The sequence below is a fragment of the Grampus griseus genome (genome assembly GCF_964374135.1).
Source record: "Grampus griseus genome assembly, chromosome: 2".
NCBI classification, from domain to species: domain Eukaryota; kingdom Metazoa; phylum Chordata; class Mammalia; order Artiodactyla; family Delphinidae; genus Grampus; species Grampus griseus.
In genome coordinates this window covers 3,285,661-3,308,575 of record NC_139018.1, presented here as the reverse complement: position 1 = coordinate 3,308,575, position 22,915 = coordinate 3,285,661, and the positions used below count along the sequence as shown (strand labels likewise).

The window sequence follows — 22,915 nt, the reverse complement described above, 5'->3', positions numbered from 1 at the left end:
TTATTTTTGGCTGTGTTGGGTCTTCGTTGCTGTGCACAGGCTTTCTCTAGTCTGGGCGAGCAGGGGGCTGCTCTTCGTTGCGGTGAGCGGGCTTCTCACTGTGGTGGCTTCTCTTGTTGCGGAGCAAGGACTCTAGGCACGAGGGCTCAGTAGTTGTGGCGCACGGGCTTAGTTGCTCTGTGGCATGTGGGATCTTCCTGGACCAGGGCTTGAACCCACGTCCCCTACATTGGCAGGCGGATTCTTAACCACTGCGCCACCAGGAAAGTCCCTATTGACCTTTTTAAATCAGAATCTTTTTCTAGTATTCTTTGTTTATAGTTGTGTACGGTCTTTGTCTTATAGTAAGTTCTTAGTTTTCCTAGTTCCTGCTCTGTCGTTTTTATTGATTTTTCTTATATTGTTAATTTTATGTATCTCAGCACTGCAGTCCTTCATAGCCTTTTAGGCTCATTTTTGATTAGTGAGAAAAAGTTAGACTTGTGTTGCTTTAACTCTAAACTTCTAACAAACAACAAATCTTAACTGATTTACTATTTAGTGCAGCACCACGATTTCCTGTTGCAAACTATTTGGGGAAATGTTCTGCCCGTGAACAGGTTACTCGGAACAGAGCAAGAGGGGCTGCAGAGTAGGAGCAGGAGGGCAGGACCCCTCGGGCCCGGGCTACGTGTGAGGTCGCCCGAGGTGGCCCATCCGTAGAGGACACGGTCCCAGCAGGACAAGCTCCTCTGACCACTCATGGCCTCAGGTGTGGGTAGTCGTAGGAGTCGGTTAGTGGTTACTCCCCTGGCAGAACGCAAGGCAGGTGGTTCCCTCCAGGCTAAGAAATACTTAAGCCTTTGGCAGCCACACGTCTGGACCAGTTATTCTTGCCTTCAGGCAGCTTTTCTCACCCATGCTTTCGAGGAGTCTTGGAATATTGCGTTGTTGTAGATGACTGGGCTCCACGCCAGCCTCCTTGGAGTTCTCATTTCCCACAGAGCTGCCCTGCAGAGAGCCAGGGAGAGAGATGAGCTAACCGAGGCAGAGCGGGGGCACACGAGCCCTGGCAGCCCAGCTTTGAGCTCTTGTATTGCGGCTCTGCCACTTTAAAAGGCGGTCCTTTTTATGTTACGTGCGCTACCTTCATTCTCCCTTCTTTAATTAAAAAAAATAATTGGGCTACAGTATCATTTTTATATTTCTTAACATACCAGAGATATAATTTTGTTTAGATTGAAATATCGCAATAGCAGTTGTGCTTCTAAATTCTGGTTGGCTACGGTAAGTACGTGACATGCTCATTGGACCTTCACCTCGTAGCCTAAGTTATCATGTATTCAGCTGCTCAGAAGGACCTCCCACACCTATAGGGACAGTTAGAGTCTCACCTGCTTGCTCTGTGGTTTCCTCTGTAAACCTTGTGTTTCCAAAACTGTACACCTTGTAGTTCTCTATTTCTGTTCCCATAATGCTCCTTGATACTTGAAACATTTATATTAAGCAAGCTTAGAAACTAAAATGAAGTTTTCATTTTGTAAATCAATGTAATTAAACATTTTTAGAGGAGTTTTTTTTTTAAGATTTTCGTGTTTAATATCTATGTTTCGGACTACTTAAGTCGTCTCGAGTTCAGAGTCTTAGGTGCTTCCATTTGTAGAAAATGAAAATTTCTGGTAGAAGACTAATGCCAGCCCTTGGAGTAGCCCACAGCACCCACAAAACCAGGTGTTTTCTCATCATGGCCTCTGTCTTCTCTTCCGACAGACTTGTAGAAGATGAGGAGAGGCGTTGGACCGACGAAAATATTGACATGGTTGCTCTGAAGCACTTCCCCAACATAGACAAGGAGAAGGCGATGAGCCGGCCCATCCTGTACAGCAACTGGTTGTCAAAGGTAACGCGTCTACATCACGTTAGGAATACTTTTCTTTGCTCCTGTTCTTCTAGTTAGAATTCCCTTCTTGTCAGAAACGTCTTTTCCTTGAAGGGCACTATAAAGGAAGCTGCAGCTATAGGCATGATGGGCCATGTATTTGCAGCCGTTGATAATTCAGGGCAGAGAATCCCAGGACCACTCCAAGAGCTGTGGATCCAACCAGCAGGAGACGGGACTTCAGTGAAATCAGGGCAGTGAGGGATAACTTGTGTGAAAATGTTTCGTCTACTAGGATGCTGAACAGAGTGACATTTCCAGAATAGCTGTGAGCTGCCATTTTCTCTGAAAAAGAGAGCCGACATGCGACATCGTAGGAAAGGACAGGCTTGATGTGCATGTCCTTCGGTAGGCGATGCTGATGTAGGAATGAGGACAGCCTTCCTTTAGGAGCTCCGTCTCATAGGGTGGATGGCCCCACCTTGGGAGGGCTGACCCTGACATAGGGGCTTAGGCAAGTGTCCATAGGCCTTCATCTGAGTGTCGGCAAGGGCATGGCAGGCACAGGGCCTGATAGGAGCAAAGGCACAGAAGCAAGACGAACAAGAGAGATTTGCTCAGTGTTTCTAGAATTTCCTATTTATTTCTAGACTCTAGATACTAATCCTGTTTCATTTATGGGCACCATCTTCTCCCAGTGGCTTGTCTTTTCACTCTCTTTATAGCGTCTTTTGAAGAACAAACATTCGTAACGGAATATCGTTTAAACCCTTAATCCATCTGAATTGAGTTAGTGTATGGGGTGAGCTGTGGGTTCATTTTCAGTTTTTCTTTTGTGCATGTCCACGGTCCCAGCACTGGGACTCTGCAGTGTCGCACTGTCACATGGGTTTCCCTGTGCGCGTGAGTCTGCTACAGAGCTCTGTCCTGTCCATTGGTCCATTTGCTGCTTCCTGTGCTAAAACCACGTGGTCCTGATCACAGTTCTAAGTCCACCAGATAGGACAGTCCCTGTCCAGAGCACCTGGTTCTTAAAGGGGTGGGTCGTCTTTCCAGTCTTGGGCTCTTCCCCTTCCAAACGAAATTCAGAATTGGCTTGCCAAGTTGCACCACCCACCACTGAGATTCTGACTGGATTACATTGAATCTGTGTGTCAGCTGGGTGGAACTGACATTTTTAGTTGTGTGTTCTTCTCTCCATGATCATGGTGTATCTCTTCATTTACTTAGATGTTCTGTGATGCCTTTCAGTGAAGTTCAGTTTTCTCTGTAAAAATTTTCCATGTCTTTCCATGTCTCATCCTAGTTTACTTATACTTTTGTTCCTATGTTATAACTACCTGCTCTCGTCTCATTTTTTGACAGTTTCTTGGTATATGGAAACATAATCCACTTTGCTATAAGAACTAAGATGATTTCTTCTTCGTGATTGGATCTACCTTTTTTCCTACAGGATTACATCCCAGTAGACCAAGAAGAGTTAAGAGATTATGTCAAAGCCAGGCTGAAAGTCTTCTATGAAGAAGAGCTCGATGTTCCTCTGGTCCTGTTTAATGAGGTGTTGGACCACGTGCTCAGGATTGACCGGTGGGCTTTTTGTTGCTGCAGCCTCACCACTCACCCGAGCTGCTCTCGATCTGATGGGGGCGGGGGTCAGGCCAGGCCTCGTGCTGTCCCCTTGACGGGCCTCCCACGCCCCTACCTTCGTCTGCCAAGCGACTCCCGCTTCTTAGTCCAGCTCTGCTGAGCGGAGCTTACCACCGGCTGCGACTACAGCCCTTCACCCTCCTGCTAGAATCGGCCTGTCTCCCTCGAGTCATCAGGGTGTCCGGGGGCGGCGCCATGTCTTTTTGATCTTTGCCGCCTCACCGGACCTGGCGAATAACAATTGCTGTACGAATGTTTAGCGTACAAATTCAAGTTAAAACACGTTCCAGGGATGCCCTGGTGGCGCGGTGGTTGAGAGTCCACCTGCCGATGCAGGGGACGCGGGTTCGTGTCCCAGTCCGGGAAGATCCCACATGCCGCGGAGCGGCTGGGCCCGTGAGCCATGGCCGCTGAGCCTGCGCGTCCGGAGCCTGTGCTCCGCAACGGGAGAGGCCACAACAGTGAGGGGCCCGCATACCGCAAAAAAAAAAAAAAAAAAAAAAGGCGTTCCAAATGTTGTAGACTAATCTTGAGAAGGTTTAGGACTTGAGTGTCAAAAGGGGAATGGAGCATAAAAGCCTGACTCTTTCTTCTTTCTGATAATGTTTCAGAATATTCCGTCAGCCTCAAGGCCACCTGCTTTTGATCGGGGTCAGTGGAGCGGGCAAAACCACCTTGTCCCGTTTCGTGGCCTGGATGAACGGTTTGAGCGTGTACCAGATTAAGGTGGGTCTGGCCACAGCCTGTCAACCCCTATTCATGCACGCAGCTCCTTGAGCAAGAGAGGAGCTGACCTGCCCCGCCTCTGTAGGTCCACAGGAAGTACACGGGGGAGGACTTCGATGAGGATCTCCGCACGGTGTTGAGACGTTCTGGCTGTAAAAACGAAAAGATAGCTTTTATAATGGACGAGTCCAACGTGTTAGATTCTGGATTCCTGGAGCGGATGAATACCCTTCTGGCCAACGGAGAGGTAATCAGTGACACGCCGCATCGTGTTACGTGGCGCCGGCTTCCGAGGACCGGCCAGCCACGGTGCCGTCTTATTTCCTAGGTTCCCGGCCTCTTCGAAGGAGATGAGTATGCCACCCTGATGACCCAGTGTAAGGAGGGGGCCCAGAAGGAGGGCTTGATGCTGGACTCGCACGAGGAGCTGTACAAGTGGTTCACCAGCCAGGTCATCCGCAACCTCCACGTCGTCTTCACCATGAACCCATCCTCAGAGGGGCTCAAGGACCGCGCGGCCACCTCCCCCGCTCTGTTCAACAGGTACGCCGATCCCACTCAGCTCTGCTTTCCGCGGGGCAGACCCTGCTCTCGGGAGCTGTTTTGAGATGTGGGCATCTCTTTCAGGTGTGTGTTGAACTGGTTTGGGGACTGGTCCACTGAAGCTCTGTATCAGGTCGGCAAAGAATTCACTAGTAAGATGGACCTGGAGAAGCCGAATTACATCGTGCCTGATTACATGCCAGTCGTGTATGACAAGCTGCCGCAGCCGCCGTCTCACCGGGAAGCCATCGTGAACAGCTGTGTGTTCGTTCATCAGACTCTCCACCAGGTGGGTTCAGTTTTTCGGGGGAGTTTGTTTTTTGTTCTTTTAACATCTTGATTGGAGTATAATTGCTTTACAATGGTGTGTTAGTTTCCGCTGTACAACAAAGTGAATCAGCTGTACATATACGTATGTCCCCATATCCCCTGCCTCTTGCGTCTCCCTCCCACCCTCCCTATCCCACCCCTCTAGGTGGTCACAAAGCACCGAGCTGATCTCCCTGCGCTATGCGGCTGCTTCCCACTAGCTGTCTGTCTTACATTTGGTAGTGTATATATGTCCATGCCACTCTCTCACTTCATCCCAGCTTACCCTTCCCCCTCCCCCTCCCCGTGTCCTCAAGTCCATTCTCTACGTCTGTGTCTTTATTCCTGTCCAGCCCCTAGGTTCATCAGAACCGTATTTTTTTAGATTCTGTATATATGTGTTAGGATATGGTATTTGTTTTTCTCTTTCTGACTTAACCTCACTCTGTATGACAGTCTCGAGGTCCATCCACCTCACTACAAATAAGTCAATTTCGTTTCTTTTTATGGCTGAGTGTGGGTTCAGTTTTGAGATCATGGCAAAAGCAAAACTAACTGCTGTACTAACGTAAAGCTAAACCGATGTAAAGGCAGACCCCCAGGTGCTTTGGATTTGACGCTGTACCATCACCCACAAAAGAGATGCCCGTTTCTCACCTGTTTTCCTACCTCTGTCAATGACGTCTCACCCCGCCTGTCGCCCGGCTGTGTGTTCCGGAGCCGTCTGGCCCCTTCCCTGCCCACACTGATTCCATTTGCTTCTCTCGCTGCCCCTCTGGCCAGGCCTGTGTTCTTCCCCCAGAGCAGGGGTCACGCACTCTCTCTGCAAAGGGCCAGGTGCCAGCTGGGCTCCTGCACGGCTACCCAGCTCTGCCACTGTGGCGTGAGAACAGCGTTGCCATGAGCAAGCATGGCCGTGGGGCTGACACTCCGCATGCAGAGTCTGCGCTGCAGGGTTTGACGGGCTGGCTGTGGTTTGCTGCCCCTCCTTTAGACTCTTTTTGTTAGAAGAGTCCAGTCTGCTCCCCTCTGGAAGGCTCTGTGAAGACCACTCTGAGCCTGTGGGTGTCCTGTTGGCCCTTCCCTACCCCTAGAAGTCGGAGGAGAAGCTCAGAGGTGTGAGGGCTCCTTGCGGTCCCGTGGGCGCCTGAGCTAGACTCCGTTTCGAGCGATGCAATTCCCGTGGGCTGGGGCTGTGCCGTCGCGCCACACCAGCGCAACAGTTATCTTCTGAGGTTAAGCCGCAGAGGACGAACGTCCTGAAGAGTGAAGAGATTTGACTTTTTTCCAAAAGGCTAATGCTCGGCTAGCGAAGCGGGGAGGCAGAACCATGGCCATCACGCCCCGCCACTACCTCGACTTCATCAATCACTACGCCGACCTGTTCCACGAGAAGCGGAGCGAGCTGGAGGAGCAGCAGATGCACCTGAACGTCGGGCTGAGGAAGATCAAAGAGACGGTTGACCAGGTAGGTCGCGGCCTGAGCAGCGTTTTCTGGGGCTGCGCTGGGGAGGGCCTCTTAATTTGAAGGTAATTGCCGCGTGTTTTCCATTTCCCTGACGTGGTTTTGTTCCTCAGGTGGAAGAGCTGCGTCGGGACCTCAGGATAAAGAGCCAAGAGCTGGAGGTGAAGAACGCGGCGGCCAACGACAAACTGAAGAAGATGGTGAAGGACCAGCAGGAGGCGGAGAAGAAAAAGGTGCTTCTGTGTTTTGGGAACCGTGGCCTGTGTGGGCCGGGCGATCTCTGTGTCTCATGAGGGAGTAGGGAGTTTAGTCCGAGATGGGTTTTAGGGTTGAACGGGTCTGTAGTGGGGGCAGGGTGTGTGTGTGTGTGTGTGTGTGTGTGTGTGTCTGTGTGTGTCTGTCCCGGGCGGCATGAGGAGTGCCACTTTAGGACTCAGCGAATTAACCACTGCTTACCCCAGAGCCGAGCCGTCCTTCCTTTCTAGGTCATGAGCCAAGAAATTCAGGAACAGCTGCACAAGCAGCAGGAGGTCATCGCAGACAAACAGATGAGCGTCAAGGAAGATCTTGACAAGGTGGAGCCGGCCGTCATCGAGGCCCAGAATGGTGTGTGCACACTGTCAGAGGTCTGGCTCTCTGGGGAGGGTGGACAGATTAGGGGGCCTTCCCCCAGAGGTCCCGGTTATGTACGTTTCCACAGCGTCATTGATAAGTCTCAAGTCTCTGAAGCCTTTTCTAAATACTTAAAGACTGTCTTCACCTCTTAAAGCAAAGTTTCCGTAAAGCTAGTCTGTTTCACCATAGTGAAGCCCTTCTCATAAGAGAAAATGGACAAAATCAGCTTTTTGTCGGTACGTTTTTTAAAGTCTGGTGATGTAAATATGCTATTTGCAAATCTCTGGCTTGAATTTCATCCAGAAATGTCGTGAAGTAGGCAGTGTTGCTGTCTTAACTGTAATTATTAGAGTGTCCTGGTCGTGGCCAGCGATGACTAATTTAGTTATTGGTAGCAGCCCCCATCCTTCCTTTTCCACCCCATGTACCTGGGAAATGCTGCAGGAGGGAGCGCAGTGACCCGGCGTCCCGTCTTAGTCTGCAGTCTGCCCGGTACCTAGGCGTGGCCTTAACCCTGGGCCCCTTCCTGCCCATCAGCCTTTAACTTACTTCAAATAACCCAATTGCTTGTAGTTTTCACATTACACCACAAGAGGAATTAAAATGCACCATAGATTTTCACTGAGAGTTGTGCTTTGATGAGGATTTAATTTAGCTCTCACCTGCCAAAGAATTACTTTAAAAAAGTGCTTTAATAAAAGTTCAGGTTAGGAAAATGTGCATTTCAGTTTATGGAAAGTGTTGGCCATTTTTTTTTAGAACTGTTAATTCCACATCTTCACCCCAGCCGGTAAAGACAACTTCTAAATTGTGGCAGACTGAAAAGGTCTTTGTTCAATTGGTGTAAAATAAATGAACAATTTTGCTTTTTTTTTTAATACTTAAATCTTCACAGAGGTAAAGGAATTGATGAGGATTTGTGAGACATTTTTAAAGATGCTGTCCTTCTTACAGAATGTTGCGATTTACGCTTAGTACAGCAAGATCTCTGTCATTATTTTGGCCACTTCAGCTATTCCAGAGGGTTTTAAGACAGAACATCCCACGTTCACTTGGATCTTCTGCGCACTTGTCCCTTTTCTGGTGAGAGTCAAAGCGTCTGGCTGTGCTCTGGTCCCCTTCTCACCACGTCCTTTCCACCCCACCCTCTTGTGCTCCCGCCACGCCCAGCTGTGAAGTCCATAAAGAAGCAGCACCTGGTGGAGGTGCGGTCCATGGCCAACCCCCCTGCCGCCGTGAAGCTGGCGCTCGAGTCCATCTGCCTGTTGCTCGGGGAGAGCACGACGGACTGGAAGCAGATTCGCTCCATCATCATGAGGGAGAACTTCATCCCCACCATCGTGAACTTCTCTGCCGAGGAGATCAGGTGGGTGGCACCCGGTGGGGGAAACTGATCTGGTGGCCTGAGGTTCTCGTGTTTGCTTGTGGCCTCGTGTCTCTGGCTTAGCGCACACAGAAGGTAATGTCAGCTCAGCAGTTGCACAAACACCTTTCCAGGCCATTTCCACGCAAACTAGTCAGATTTCCTCTCCCCACTCCTGACAGTAGTTCCCTGACCCCTTTACCTCTGTGAGCCGCATGCTGCTCCGTCCCCACGAGTGGCTACGAGCACAGCGCTGGCCCTGAGCTTGTCTCCTGTCGGGGAACAGGGAAGGGGCGGGAAGGTGAGAGTCCTTCTCAGCAGCAGTGGCCTCGCCACCTGAGAACTAGGGTCGGGCTGGCTCATCCTTGGTGCTCACTGGAGCAACAGATGGGAGCTGGCTCTAGTCTTTACATTTTGATTCCCTGAAAATTCTTCTTTACTTTTTGCCCTGCACATGCTTAGAAATACAATTCCTCTTTTGCAGTGATGCCATAAGGGAGAAGATGAAGAAGAACTACATGTCCAATCCTAGTTACAATTACGAAATCGTCAATCGGGCCTCCCTGGCCTGCGGGCCTATGGTTAAGTGGGCCATCGCACAGGTAATCAGCCTGGCTGGGAACCCCTGTGCGAGGGGGCCTAGTGTCCCGTCCCTTTTGCAAACAGTCGATCTGCCCTCCGCAGCTTAACTACGCCGACATGTTAAAGCGAGTGGAGCCCCTACGCAACGAGCTGCAGAAGCTGGAGGACGACGCCAAGGACAACCAGCAGAAAGCCAACGAGGTGGAGCGGATGATCCGCGAGCTGGAGGCCAGCATCGCCCGCTACAAGGAGGAGTACGCGGTCCTCATCTCGGAGGCCCAGGCCATCAAAGCGGACCTGGCTGCCGTCGAAGCCAAAGTAAGGTGGTCGTCACGAGCGCACTCTTTCTGCCGCTCCCCTGAAACGCTGCCTTTCGGTGTCCTTCACCGTGCCGTGCTCGCTCGCCTCGCCGGGGGAAGCGCTGAGAGTAACAGACGACAACACGGGCCGCACGGACCGCGGTCATCCCGGGGGATTAGCTCTTTCACATCCACGGGGGTCCTGGTGACTGTTTCCTGTGCGTTTACTGAGTGGTGTTAGGTGGATGGCAGCCGGGCACTCTGAAGCCGGGGAATCCCTCTCCCCCGCGGTCAGCTCCAAACCCATTTGTTCTCCCGCCTTGGGCTTCAGAAGTGGCATCACCGAGGGCCTCCTTGTCAGGCTCTCCCGTCCCTCTGCTTGTCCCTTCTGCTGTGGTCCCTGTCGCTCTTGCCCCCATTCCTGTGTCCTCAAAATGGGCGCTTTGGCCTCCCGCCTCTGGCGCCTCTTCCCTCCAGGTCAACCTTCCCCTGGAGGCTCCTTCCACCTGCTTCCTGCCCGCGTACCTGCTCACACACAAGTCTCAAGGCTGACACTTAATTCTCTACACTCATCTTATGCCCTCAGATTCTGAGGCTTGTGTCGTCCTCAGTTGTGGGTGATCTGGGTCCCAACCTCCTTCGGGATCTGAACCATGAGTGTGCTTGTCTCTCCAGCCCTCCCAGACCCTGCCCACCGTGGGCAGGAACGGATGTGCACTTTTCAGCATAAAGCCTGTTTGGTTTTCTTTTTAGGTAAACCGGAGCACCGCTCTTCTGAAGAGCTTGTCTGCTGAACGGGAACGATGGGAAAAAACAAGTGAAACTTTCAAGAACCAGATGTCCACCATCGCCGGGGACTGTCTCCTGTCAGCTGCGTTTATTGCTTATGCGGGTTACTTTGACCAGCAGATGCGCCAGAACTTGTTTACCACCTGGTCCCATCACTTACAGCAAGCCAACATCCAGGTAACCGTCCGCAGGGAATTTCAAAAAGGTGGGAGCCAAAATGAGGGTCAGTAAGCTGTCACCATCTCCACTGGGAAGCTGTGCCTGTCTGCGTCCTGAAGAAAAGGATCCGTAACTGCTGTCCCTCTCAGTTCCGCACAGATATCGCGAGGACGGAGTATCTGTCCAACGCTGACGAGCGTCTCCGCTGGCAAGCCAGCTCCCTACCTGCAGACGACCTGTGCACGGAGAACGCCATCATGCTGAAACGCTTCAATAGGTAAGTGCTTGTGCGCAGCAAGGGCACGGGTTAGAAGTCTTCGTGTGCAGTGCTCCCCTTTTCATTTTTTTTCAAAACACACCTTTAGAAGAGGGGAATAGGACATTGGGAGGGTCCGCGTGCTCACCTCTGATGGTGGGCTGGGCACGGTCCCTTTTTCTTTCGTTGTGACTGTCCAAACTGTCCTACAATGAGTGGATCTCATGTAACCTTTTTTTTAAAAAAAAAAAAATTATTTATTTATTTATTTTCGGCTGCATGGGGTCTGCGTTGCTGCCCGCAGGCTTCCTCTAGTTGCGGCGAGCGGGGGCCACTCCTTGTTGCGGCACGTGGGCTTCTCACTGCAGTGGCTTCTCTTGTTGCGGAGCACAGGCTCTAGGCGCACGGGCCTCAGTAGTTGTGGCATGCTGGCTCAGTAGTTGTGATTCACGGGCTCTAGAGCGCAGGCTCAGTAGTTGTGGCGCACGGGCTTAGTTGCTCCGTGGCATGTGGGATCTTCCCGGACCAGGGCTCAAACCTGTGTCCCCTGCATTGGCAGGTGGATTCTTAACCACTGCGCCACCAGGGAAGCCTCATGTAACCTTTTGAAATTGATGGGCATGGCTGTGTATTGGGCGAAAATCAAAACAGACCCTCTCGGGAATTCCCCGGCGGTCCAGTGGTTGGGACTCGGTGCTTTCACTGCCAGGGGTGTGGGTTCGATCCCTGGTTGGGGAACTAAGATCCCCCAAGCCATGCAGTGCGGCCAAAAAACAAAAACAAAAAACAGACTGTCTCTTAAAATATTACAAGAATTGGAAGTGTTTAGCTAGAGAGAGAGTTAAGGGAAGCGGCTCCCTGATTTTGGTTTAAGGAGGGGGCCAGAGTAAGAGGAGGAACGGGCCTGCAGCTGAGGGGGGCTCACAGAGCAGTTCAAGGACTGACCCCCTCCTCTGTGGCAGCTCCCAAACCCAGCCACCCTGGGTTTTCTTTCTCTTTCAAAAAACTGATTCCCAGAGTCCTATTTAACCATATCTGCACATCTTGGAACCTTTGAGCCCTTGCTGTATATGCCACTGTCCCCAGGGCACAAAGAGGAGCCAACCCTCAGGTCTCACAAGTGGCGCGGGGTCTCACCAGGGGCCGCTGGCGGGAATGTCCATCCATTGTGGCGTCTATGAGGGGTCTGTGTGGGGGGCTGCATTTGTCTTACATGGAAATGCATGCTTCCGGGTGTCCCAAAGCCCGGCACTCGTGAAGAATGATGCATCTCAGAACATTCACAGGACAGAGTGTGTCCTACCAGAGGCCCGGAAATGCCTCTGACGCCCCTCGTTGGGGCCAGTGAACAGGTCACCGTGCGTCCCCCCCGGTGGGAGGCCGGGGGCCCTTGCAGACCTGGCCCTTCGTCCAGAGCCTGCGTGTGAGGGTGCTTCCGGCAGGCCACAGTGTGGGGTGGTGTGCTCCCCCGGGGACACACGTGTGTCTGTGAACACATAAACCTCCTTTGTGTACATGGACCACAAACCGGTGACCAGGGAGGAGGGGGAGGGGCGGTTCTCACCACTTGCCCTTTCGTAGCTCTTGAATTTTGTACAATCACGTTTGTGTACTATGTTTTTAACATTTTTTTGTTAAGCAGCTGTGTGACCCTGGACAAATGATGTTCGCCTTTCTGTGCCCCTTTTTCCTCCTTTGTGAAATGGACGTGAGGATAACACCTATCTTGTAGGGTTATCGTGAGCATTGAGTGAAGGAGGGTCCTGGGCAGCGTAAACCCTTCCCAGCCGTCAGCTCGCGGGGCTGCAGCAGCAGTGGTGTTGATACCTGCCCTGCAGGAGTTGGCCCTGAGAGGGGCAGCAGTAAATTCTACAGAGAACAGTCATCCTAGTGCAGTATGCTCGGACTTCTTAGAGAAGCACTGTGTGTCCCAGAAAGAAAAGCTTTGACTACAGCCCTTCTTAGCAGAGTCTGTGGTTTAGTTACCTCCCCGTCATAGAAGTTCTTCAAAAAGATGATTTTAGTATTAAGCCTTAGGTCACGTTGGTCTCTGCTGATACACCTGGAACCCACAGCTGAGCGTGGGACAGCCTTCCTGTCATCTTGTCGGGCTCTGCCTGCCACGTCCTTGTGCTTCCTGTGGACCTCTAACCTCCTTCTCTGGGGCCCGTCCTCAGGTATCCACTGATCATCGACCCCTCAGGACAGGCCACAGAGTTCATCATGAATGAGTACAAGGACCGCAAGATCACACGGACCAGCTTCCTGGACGACGCCTTCAGGAAGAACCTGGAGAGTGCGCTGAGGTTCGGCAACCCCCTTCTGGTCCAGGTTCGTGTGCATCTCAGCTCTGCAGACTCTGCTTCCCACAGGGATGGCCTTTAGGGCTGCATTTAGGTTTTTGCAAACGCAGTTGATGTGAATCACATAATACGTGCTACTTTTTGAACTTTGCAAGACGTCATCTGATATGAAAGCAAGGTTAGGGGATTACCCGATGGTCCAGTGGTTAGGACTCCGCACTGTCACTGCTGAGGGTCCGGGTTCAACATCTGGTCGGGGAACTAAGATCTCACAAGCCGAGCGGCGTGGCCAAAAAAGTTTTAAAAAGGCAAAGCTAAAGCTCTGAGATCTATAAAAAATCCAACAGAAGCAGTGTTTGCACTTAAAATTCTAGTTGGTCTAGATCGTCACCATCCACCGGGACAGCGACGGAAACGTTCTTTAGCTTGTGCTGAACTGCATGGCGGCCCCACTGTTGAGCACTTCACGGGCCAGCGTGACAAGGAACTGAACTTTCAATTTTGTCTAAGTAGCCACGTGTGCCTAATGGCCACGTATTGGGCAGCGCAGGTCTAAATAGCTGGGTGGCTTCTGGGGAGATGTGTTTATCTGGAGTAGGAAGTCAGTTATATGGGTGAAAATAAACACTGTAAAACTCTCCCTGTCAATGACACCTCACATATACACACGTAGGACGTGGAGAGCTATGATCCAGTTCTGAATCCAGTTTTGAACCGTGAAGTCCGGCGAACAGGGGGGAGAGTGCTGATCACCCTCGGTGACCAGGACATAGACCTGTCGCCATCCTTTGTCATCTTCCTGTCCACCCGGGATCCCACGGTAAGGGACGGGGCCCTCCTCCGTGAAGACGGGGCGGCGTTAGGTGAGGCTGCGGATGTGTAGCAAAGCTGCCTGGTCTGTCGCCCCTTTGGGCAGGTCGAGTTCCCACCTGATCTCTGTTCCCGGGTTACTTTCGTCAACTTCACCGTCACCCGTAGCAGTTTGCAGAGCCAGTGTCTCAATGAAGTTCTCAAGGCAGAAAGACCTGACGTGGATGAAAAACGTTCCGATCTTCTTAAACTCCAAGGTATGTCTCTGGATCCGTAGTTCTCGGTGCAGGTCGGGGGCCTGAACTTTCACAGGACGAGGGTGCGCCGGGCTTGTGTCGGACGCATCACGGAGCACTCCGTGGAAAGAACTAAGTCCTGTAGCGAGCTCTGGGTGTTCTCATCATTTAAGGGGAATTTCAGCTGCGCTTACGTCAGCTGGAAAAGTCTCTGCTACAAGCTCTGAATGAGGTGAAAGGGCGCATTTTGGATGATGACACAATCATAACGACCCTGGAGAACCTCAAGAAAGAGGCCGCCGAGGTGACGAGGAAAGTCGAGGAGACGGACATTGTGATGCAGGAGGTGGAGACTGTGTCCCAGCAGTACCTGCCGCTGTCCACCGCCTGCAGCAGCATCTACTTCACCATGGAGTCCCTGAAGCAGGTGAGCGGGGCCGCGCCCAGCCGGGGGCTCCCGCCCCGCCTGCACAGGCGCTAACAGTCGCCTTCGCCACTTCCAGATACACTTCCTGTACCAGTACTCCCTGCAGTTCTTCCTGGACATCTACCACAACGTCCTGTACGAGAACCCGAACCTGAAGGGCGTCACCGACCACACGCAGCGCCTCTCCATCATCACCAAGGACCTCTTCCAGGTACGGCGCACGCCCGGCTGTCCCGGGGTGCACGCGTGTGTGCAGTGGGGGGCTCGGGAGTAGTGCTTCAGGGTCGGCAGTGCTTCCTGCATTTGGCTCCAGGTGGCGTTTAACCGGGTAGCTCGAGGCATGCTGCACCAGGACCACATCACCTTCGCCATGCTGCTGGCGAGAATCAAACTGAAGGGCACCATCGGGTAAGTCGGCTGCCCCGCCTCACTTTCCACCAGAGAACATCGTCATTTTGCAGCCTGCCTGCTAGCATTTTCTGATGGGATGAGCTTTTTTTTCTTCTTAAAGCCATTATTGCTCTTTTAGTGACAGTAGAAGTGAATCTGGGAGACCCCAGCTGACTGTTGCCCCCTTCCCAGGGAGCCCACCTACGATGCCGAGTTCCAGCACTTCCTGAGGGGGAAGGAGATCGTCCTGAACGCTGGCTCGACGCCCAAGATCCAGGGTCTGACGGTGGAGCAGGCCGAGGCGGCGGTGCGGCTGAGCTGCCTGCCCGCGTTTAGGGATCTGATTGCGAAGGTTCAAGCAGACGAGGTAAGTGTCTTGTGAACGCTCCCGGGGGGAAGCTGGCCTTACTCCCAGGGAGTCGCGCGTGTCGTGTAACACCCAGGACGTTGTGCGGTGTTTTCTCACGTCAAACATCGACACGTTGGTCCCAACCTCACTTCCGCTGTTGCCCCCACAGCAATTTGGCATCTGGCTGGACAGCAGCTCCCCAGAGCAGACGGTGCCGTACCTCTGGAGCGAGGAAAGCCCTGCAAGTAAGCCCCACGAGGCCTCCCCCGTTGTTTTCATTCTGGACCGGAGTGTACAGTTGGGCTTTGCTGCTTGAATGCAGGGACGCTCCCCAAAGATAAAAAGCCATTGATTCCTGAGATAAGTATTTCGGTGTTAAAACTTAGGAGACAGCTTAGGCGTAAGAAAGCGAAAAACTCCCAATTCCTGTTGCAACTCATGCTTAAAGACCAAAAGAGAAATAGATCGGAAGGTCCTTGCCCGACATCGGGGGGAAACCGGCTGGTTTCGAGCGTGTTACGCGAGGCTCTGGACCAGACAGGCCCCACGATGGGGAGGAAGAAAAGGGTGATGTCCAGCGTGGCTGCAGCTCAGTCGTGGGCTGTAGGGTGTCTGTGATCTTAGACGTTCCTGAGAATCTTCAGCGTTCTCCACAAATGGGTACGATGTAGTTAGCCATTTAGAATCAGTCACCGCTCATCACCCACAGACCCAGGCGTAGGTCTTGTCACAGCTCTTCCCAGAGGGCTCAGTGACAGCGTGGAGGTGGTGGAGTTCTCAGGCAGAGAGGACAGAGCGGGCGTCGTGGTGTCTGGGGTGTTTGAGCTGAGTCTCGGACAATGAGTGTTTGCAGAGCGAGAGCTGGTGGCAAGAGCAGTCCAGGCGGGAGAACATCTCAAAGTCTGTGCTGTCACCAACCCCCAGCCCTTCTCACGGCCTCGTTTCAGCTCCCATCGGGCAAGCCATCCACCGGCTGCTCTTGATTCAGGCCTTCCGCCCCGACCGCCTGCTGGCCATGGCTCACATGTTTGTCTCCACAAACCTCGGGGATTCCTTCATGTCCATCATGGAGCAGCCGCTCGACCTGACCCACATCGTGGACACAGAGGTACGCTCTGGCCCCGCGGACTCTGAACCCAGCCCGTTTTCACGAGCCCCTCCGCAGGGCTCTCCTCCCTCGACAGGTGCGCTGTCGGGTGGGATGCTCTCTCACCCAATTCCGACTTCCTGATCTGCAGGTAAAGCCAAACACCCCTGTCCTAATGTGCTCTGTGCCTGGTTACGATGCCAGCGGGCACGTGGAGGACCTCGCAGCTGAGCAGAACACACAGATCACGTCCATTGCCATTGGTAAGGGTGCTTGGTCAGTTCCACGGGGGGCACCCCAGACTTCAGTGTGGGTGGGCGTTGAAGTCCAAGTCCACGTGCTGACACTAAGCTTTCTGGTACCAGGCTCGGCAGAAGGCTTTAACCAAGCAGACAAGGCAATAAATACAGCCGTGAAGTCGGGCAGGTAGGCTCGTTGGGTTTTGCTTTACCAGGCCCGAGTGCCCAGGAACTCAGGCCGGAAAGTGAGGTGTGGCTGCGGCCTTGTCCCTGCCCTGCAGGTGGGTAATGCTGAAGAACGTGCACCTGGCTCCGGGCTGGCTGATGCAGCTGGAGAAGAAGCTGCACTCGCTGCAGCCGCACGCCTGCTTCAGGCTCTTCCTCACCATGGAGATCAACCCCAAGGTGGGCGGCACGGAGGGCGCGAGGCGGGGCGCGAGGCGGGGCGCGAGGCGCTGGTTTGGCACCTGTGTGTCCGTGTGCACGTGTGTGTGAGCTGAAACACACGTGGAAACCGCGGTCACGGGTGCCGTGTCTTGCTCAGGTGCCCGTGAACCTGCTCCGAGCGGGCCGCATCTTCGTGTTCGAGCCGCCGCCGGGCGTGAAGGCCAACATGCTGAGGACCTTCAGCAGCATCCCCGTGTCTCGGATATGCAAGGTGAGCACGGGGCTCGGAGTCGAGCTGGGTGCGGCGGCCACGCGGACGTCCGGGCGCCGAGAGGAGGCCGGGGCCCGGCTCGCGGGCAGGGGAGCGTTGTGGCAGGAGCGGTGCATCGGTTCTGTGTTTCTTAAGCGCTGTTTCCTTTTGTGCCTTAATCCACCTTTTCTACCATTTTTAGAAACTTGTTCTCTTCTATGTAATTTTCTGGTTACACAGCGTAGTTGGGAGCACACCTTTATTAATATAAAAATTGGCGTAGTTTTCTCCTAACGACAATATTCGTGTTAATTACTAAGATCACAGTGGTTCCAACGTTAGTACATGGAAAGCTCTTTTTAAGACTTTGATTCCGACAGGATCTGCACTATTTTCTTAGCTAGAAAGGGGGCTGCGTTCTGGTGATTCTCTCCTTGCTAACTTCCCCACCTAGTCTCCCAACGAGCGTGCTCGCTTGTACTTCCTGCTGGCCTGGTTCCACGCCATCATCCAAGAGCGCTTACGATACGCACCCCTGGGGTGGTCGAAGAAGTATGAATTCGGGGAGTCTGACCTGCGGTCGGCCTGCGACACGGTGGACACGTGGCTGGACGACACGGCCAAGGCAAGCGTGGGCTGTGCCGTGGGGGGGGGGGGACTCGCGTACAGGTGGCCGCCTGCCGTGGGCGTGACCAGCCTCCCCCACCGCCCAGGGAAGGCAGAACATCTCTCCAGACAAGATCCCCTGGGCGGCGCTCAAGACCTTGATGGCGCAGTCCATCTACGGCGGCCGGGTGGACAATGAGTTCGACCAGCGCCTGCTCAACACTTTCCTGGAGCGTCTCTTCACCACCAGGAGTTTCGACAGTGAATTTAAGCTGGCCTGCAAGGTCGACGGGCACAAAGACATCCAAATGCCAGACGGCATCAGGTATGCGTCCGCCCCCGGGACCCACAGGGGAGGCACCGCGCGCTTCCGGCCTGCGTGTAACGGCACTAACAGCGTGCCGCCTTTCCAGGCGAGAGGAGTTCGTGCAGTGGGTGGAGCTGCTCCCGGACACGCAGACCCCCTCCTGGCTGGGCTTGCCCAACAATGCTGAGAAGGTCCTGCTCACCACGCAGGGTGGGTACCCAGCTGTCCTCCCCCAGACCGCACCTCCCTCCCTCCACTCCGGGGGGCAGGGAAAACGATCTGCTCCCGCTGGTGTCTTTCCTGCGGTACAGGCTCCGTCCTGGGGAAAAGGCTCGATAGCTGCTTACATGGAGTCGGGAAATTGCATTTAGGTTTTTTGTCTTAGATTCAGAAGAAATTTCACTTTTTCTCTTGTTCAGTTTTCTTAAACTCTTGGGTTAAGTGACGTTTTAAATCTTTTAGTCTCTTTTTGGAATACGCTTTTTTGGAACTTCAGGACTATTCAAGAAATCATCTAACCCAGTGGTTCTCGAAGTGTGGTCCCCAGACCACAGCTTCAGCCTCCCCTGCAAATTTAGACAGGCAGGTCCTCGGGCCCCACGCCGGGGAATCAGAACTGGACTTGCTGGGGCCTGGCGTCTGTTTTGATAAACCCCCCGGTCGCTGAGACACTCAGGTTTGAGAACTGCTCATCTGAGCCAGGCTTCTCTTTATGGGAAACAGGCCCAGAAGACGGGTGATTTGCCCAAACTCATACCCTGGTTGATAGAACAGACCCCAACAGTTCACCTCAGGCCCGCGATTCAGCTCTGTAATGAGAAGAACCCCTAGCCATGGGGCCTGCTTTCTGACTGACGACGACCTTGAACGCGTGCCTCTCGCTGGGGGAGGTGGGGGGTGGCAGGCCCCACAGGTGACCAAATGGGAGGCCGGGCTGGCCAGCAGGGAAGCAGAGGAGGGCTTGAGGCCTGGGTGCTGGGCAGGTCTCGGCCGGGGGTGGGGGTGGGGGGGGCGCTGGGCCTTGTCTCATACAGCAGCGTGTACTGAGATCACTTAGCGAGTTAATACCGTGCTGCCTGCTGGGACCGGCGCTGGGTCCCGCTCAACACTGTAGTGAGTGTTATCTGAGCCCCATGTCACGCCAGAGCTGATGGTGCCCCAGGTGGTGTGGCCCACGTGGAGGCCGTGAGGTATGAGCCACAGGGGCCTGGCTTGGGGAGGCTGAGCCCTGTCCTCCAGCCCAGCCTCCAGGTGAGAGTGCCACTCAGGAACTGGACTTGGAGCGCCCCACTCGGGTCAGGGACCCGCAGGCAGAGGCAGAGTCCAGAGCCCGCGGGAGGCCGCCACACGGCTCCGCGCAGTCTCAGCCGGAAGTGGTCACGCGTTAGCAGCCCAGGTGGCCTCCCTGCCTGGCGCTGGCGCGCCCCAGAGCCCACCCCCTGACGACAGTGGATGCGCGGGCCTAGCAGAGGCCTCTGGGGTTTGCACTCGGCCACTGGAGCAGCCCAGCAGTCAGGACTTGACTTGGTGGTGCTGCTTCTTCTGTCGTTGCCGCCTTACCTTTCTGGTCAGGCCGTCCTCCGTGCTTTAGGACAGGTACCCACGTGGTACCTTGCAGGGCACACAGTTACACCTGTGAAACAAACGCAGTGTGCGGCCTTTACCTTCAAGTCCCTTTCTCTCTGCTCTCCTGCTGTGCACTCTCTCCCTGCGGCCCAGGCGTGGACATGATCAGTAAAATGCTGAAGATGCAGATGCTGGAGGACGAGGACGACCTGGCCTACGCAGAGACGGAGAAGAAGACGAGGCCGGATGCCACGTCCGACGGGCGCCCCGCCTGGATGCGGACGCTGCACACCACCGCGTCCAACTGGCTGCATCTCATTCCTCAGACGCTGAGCCACCTCAAACGCACGGTGGAGAACATCAAGGTGGCTGGCCCTTCCCCCGCCGAGTCCTGGGGCTTGGGGGGGTCCTAGCAAGTGGGACCGGGCGGGTCGAGCCGACCTCAGTGTTGTCTCGGAGCGCACGCGCGCCTGGGCCGGGCTGGAGGGAAGTCCCTAGGATGAAGGTGGTGCGTCTTCCACAAGGAGGTGAATGACTCGCAAGGAAGCGGCGGCAGCCGTTCTCCTCTACAGAATTGCCCAGAGCTGCCATCGGTCAGGCAGGCCCGCAGCTTCATGCGAGGTCTAGTGCAGGGTCGAGCTGGGGTGACACTGTGAATAATACGGGGAGGGCTATGAAACCGGGGCTCCCTGAGGCTGAGTTACTTCTGGTTGTCTTTTCTGCTGGAGAAAAGACCTCTTCCCAGACTCCCTCCCCTCCTTCACTCTGGCCTTCTTTCCCAACACCTGTAGGATCCTCTGTTCAGATTCTTTGAGAGAGAGGTGAAGATGGGCGCCAAGTTACTCCAGGACGTCCGCCAGGATCTTGCTGACGTTGTGCAGGTGTGCGAGGGCAAGAAGAAGCAGACCAACTACCTGCGCACACTAATCAACGAGCTGGTGAAAGGTGCGCCCGCGGTGCCGCTGGGGTGCAGGGGTTCTCCCGGGAGCCCCTCAGAGTGGCGGCAGGTCCCAGCCGGGCCTCGCCCAGACTTCCCTCAGGGCAGCTCGATGCCCGCACCTGGGAGCAGACTTAGAAACGCCCGAGAATTTGTATCCGTTTTATGCTGGTTCACTGAGCACTGAACAGAATCTTTACTCACTTCTGCAGTCTTTAGGGAGGACTAGGGCAGGGTGCTGGAGTCCAAAGGCACAGGGACCCCCGGGGTTTCCATCGGCTCTGAGAGCCTCCATTGGCAGTACCGCCGAGCCGCCTGTGGCGGGGGTTTGTAGCTGTGGTTCCTCGGAGCGGTTGTGCTCCTCCAGACGCGTCCTGTGGGTCACCCGGACTGGGCGCGGAGCACGTGCGGTGGGGATGGTGGCCCATGCAGGGCGTGAGGTGCACCAGGGAGGGGAAGCAGCAGAGCCTGCACGCGGGGGCAGACCTGCCAGCGCTCAGCTGTGCGCCCACCTGCGCCGGGGGAACTGTCGGCACTGATGCCGGGCCGGGGCTCCTCGCTTGCAGGAATTCTGCCCCGGAGCTGGTCCCACTACACGGTGCCCGCCGGCATGACTGTCATCCAGTGGGTCTCCGACTTCAGTGAGAGGATCAAACAGCTGCAGAACATCTCACTGGCGGCTGCCTCTGGTGGCGCCAAGGAGCTAAAGGTGGTGGCCACTCCTGAGGAGCTGGGGGAGGGTCCCCGGGGAGTGTCCCCAGGAGGGTCCCCGGGGAGGGTCGGCAGCTGGCCCGGGTGCTGGCTCTCGGGCCCGGTGGGGCCGGCTCTCATCTGGGACTGCTTCTTCCCACAGAACATCCACGTGTGCCTGGGCGGCCTGTTTGTGCCCGAGGCGTACATCACTGCCACCAGGCAGTACGTGGCCCAGGCCAACAGCTGGTCCCTGGAGGAGCTCTGCCTGGAGGTGAACGTCACCACCTCGCAGAGCACCACGCTGGACGCCTGCAGCTTTGGGGTCACGGGTGAGTGGGGGCCACTCCGGCCGGCCGGGCTTCTCTTCTCTCTCAGGTTCCCCTCCCCTGTCCCTGGGCCTGCAGCTCAGCCATCGCCCCCTCACGGGCCGCCTGCTGGTGGTTCCCACGCGAACGCGTTAAGTTAGAGCCCAGGCCTGTGGCCACGCAGCTCGTGCTCCCCTCGGGGGGTCCTGACCGTCCGCCCCCACCACCACAGGGTTGAAGCTCCAGGGGGCCACGTGCAACAACAACAAGCTCTCGCTCTCCAACGCCATCTCCACCGTCCTCCCCCTGACGCAGCTGCGCTGGGTCAAGCAGACAAGCGCAGAGAAAAAGGCTAACGTGGTGAGTGGCTCCTTCCTGTCCTCTGTGGTCAGGGAGGCTCTGAGGACGCCCACCGGGCGCCAGGGCGACGTCCCCGCCCTCTCCCGGCCGCGAGTCCCTGCGTCACAGGAGGAACCGTCCGTTCCCTCTCGCGTGAAGCCCCTGCCCCAGAGCCCCCTTTCCTCGCAGGTGACCCTTCCCGTCTACCTGAACTTCACCCGAGCAGACCTCATCTTCACCGTGGACTTTGAAATCGCGACCAAGGAGGACCCTCGCAGCTTCTACGAGCGCGGCGTTGCCGTTCTCTGCACCGAGTGAGACTCACCTTTTCTAGCGCCCCTTTCTGTAACAGTAAAATTAATATTTAACGTTTATTCGTTATTAGGATGTGTGGAAGGTACGGACTTGTCAAAGGAAAGTTGTTGGTGTGAGGCTAGAAGAAGCCGAAAGAAGCCAGACGGCTGGGAGGTGGAAACGGGAGGGATACAGGGACGTGGTTTTGAGGGCCGAAGCATGGCTTGTTTTATGAAATAAAACACTAAGCATGAGCCGGCTCCGGCCTCTTGTCTCAGCTCTGGCTCCTGTGGACACCCTGGACCCTTCACAACACAGAGGCAGCCCCGTTCCTAGGAGAGCGCTGGCGCTCCCGGGGCGTGGGGCTGGCGCCGTGTCCGTCACCGGGAACCCGTGGCCCAGGTGGACGCCCTCGTCCCGCCTCCTCTCTGGCGCCTTCGTTCCCACGACCCTAGGGTGGTGGCTGGAAGTGACGGGCATGCTGTCCTGCGAAGCAGGTTTCTGGCCTGTGCGGGGCCTCACGAGAGCTCCTGGGGCGCCGGGGCGCCAGCCCAGGCATCAGCGCAGGCCCCGCCATGACCCCGGCCGTCCTGCCACGGGCTGCCTGTGAGCCAAGCTCGGGCCCAGCGAGGTGACGGCCTGAGGCCTGACTGGACACCCTGGCCCTGCCCACACCCTCCCAGCCCCAGCGGCCTCCGCGGAGCGGCCAGGGGCCTCAGAGCCGGAGCCACCTCCCACCCAGCTCCGGACGGGCCCTCTGGGGTCCCTGGGTGGCCTGA

The 22,915-nt window shown here is 55.1% G+C and overlaps 1 protein-coding gene across 1 annotated transcript in view; it reads left to right on the top strand.

Annotated features, from left to right (window-relative positions):
• DYNC1H1 (dynein cytoplasmic 1 heavy chain 1) overlaps positions 1 to 22,390 on the top strand; it is a 65,695-nt gene extending 43,305 nt beyond the window's left edge. Inside the window, exons 43-78 of the mRNA XM_082649223.1 lie at positions 1,750 to 1,879; positions 3,312 to 3,445; positions 4,117 to 4,231; positions 4,317 to 4,478; positions 4,560 to 4,774; positions 4,859 to 5,063; positions 6,378 to 6,551; positions 6,662 to 6,781; positions 7,034 to 7,154; positions 8,334 to 8,529; positions 9,011 to 9,128; positions 9,211 to 9,426; positions 10,161 to 10,373; positions 10,505 to 10,632; positions 12,789 to 12,942; positions 13,588 to 13,734; positions 13,831 to 13,981; positions 14,134 to 14,387; positions 14,464 to 14,598; positions 14,701 to 14,795; positions 14,970 to 15,144; positions 15,296 to 15,371; positions 16,074 to 16,234; positions 16,365 to 16,476; positions 16,579 to 16,639; positions 16,734 to 16,857; positions 16,997 to 17,110; positions 17,544 to 17,714; positions 17,803 to 18,020; positions 18,109 to 18,212; positions 19,722 to 19,933; positions 20,360 to 20,513; positions 21,072 to 21,214; positions 21,359 to 21,527; positions 21,736 to 21,863; positions 22,032 to 22,390. Coding sequence (XP_082505349.1) covers positions 1,750 to 1,879; positions 3,312 to 3,445; positions 4,117 to 4,231; positions 4,317 to 4,478; positions 4,560 to 4,774; positions 4,859 to 5,063; positions 6,378 to 6,551; positions 6,662 to 6,781; positions 7,034 to 7,154; positions 8,334 to 8,529; positions 9,011 to 9,128; positions 9,211 to 9,426; positions 10,161 to 10,373; positions 10,505 to 10,632; positions 12,789 to 12,942; positions 13,588 to 13,734; positions 13,831 to 13,981; positions 14,134 to 14,387; positions 14,464 to 14,598; positions 14,701 to 14,795; positions 14,970 to 15,144; positions 15,296 to 15,371; positions 16,074 to 16,234; positions 16,365 to 16,476; positions 16,579 to 16,639; positions 16,734 to 16,857; positions 16,997 to 17,110; positions 17,544 to 17,714; positions 17,803 to 18,020; positions 18,109 to 18,212; positions 19,722 to 19,933; positions 20,360 to 20,513; positions 21,072 to 21,214; positions 21,359 to 21,527; positions 21,736 to 21,863; positions 22,032 to 22,160 — 5,434 coding nt within the window. The 3' untranslated portion in view covers positions 22,161 to 22,390. The remainder of the gene's footprint in view (positions 1 to 1,749; positions 1,880 to 3,311; positions 3,446 to 4,116; positions 4,232 to 4,316; positions 4,479 to 4,559; positions 4,775 to 4,858; positions 5,064 to 6,377; positions 6,552 to 6,661; positions 6,782 to 7,033; positions 7,155 to 8,333; positions 8,530 to 9,010; positions 9,129 to 9,210; positions 9,427 to 10,160; positions 10,374 to 10,504; positions 10,633 to 12,788; positions 12,943 to 13,587; positions 13,735 to 13,830; positions 13,982 to 14,133; positions 14,388 to 14,463; positions 14,599 to 14,700; positions 14,796 to 14,969; positions 15,145 to 15,295; positions 15,372 to 16,073; positions 16,235 to 16,364; positions 16,477 to 16,578; positions 16,640 to 16,733; positions 16,858 to 16,996; positions 17,111 to 17,543; positions 17,715 to 17,802; positions 18,021 to 18,108; positions 18,213 to 19,721; positions 19,934 to 20,359; positions 20,514 to 21,071; positions 21,215 to 21,358; positions 21,528 to 21,735; positions 21,864 to 22,031) is intronic.
• Positions 22,391 to 22,915: the final 525 nt, after the last annotated feature.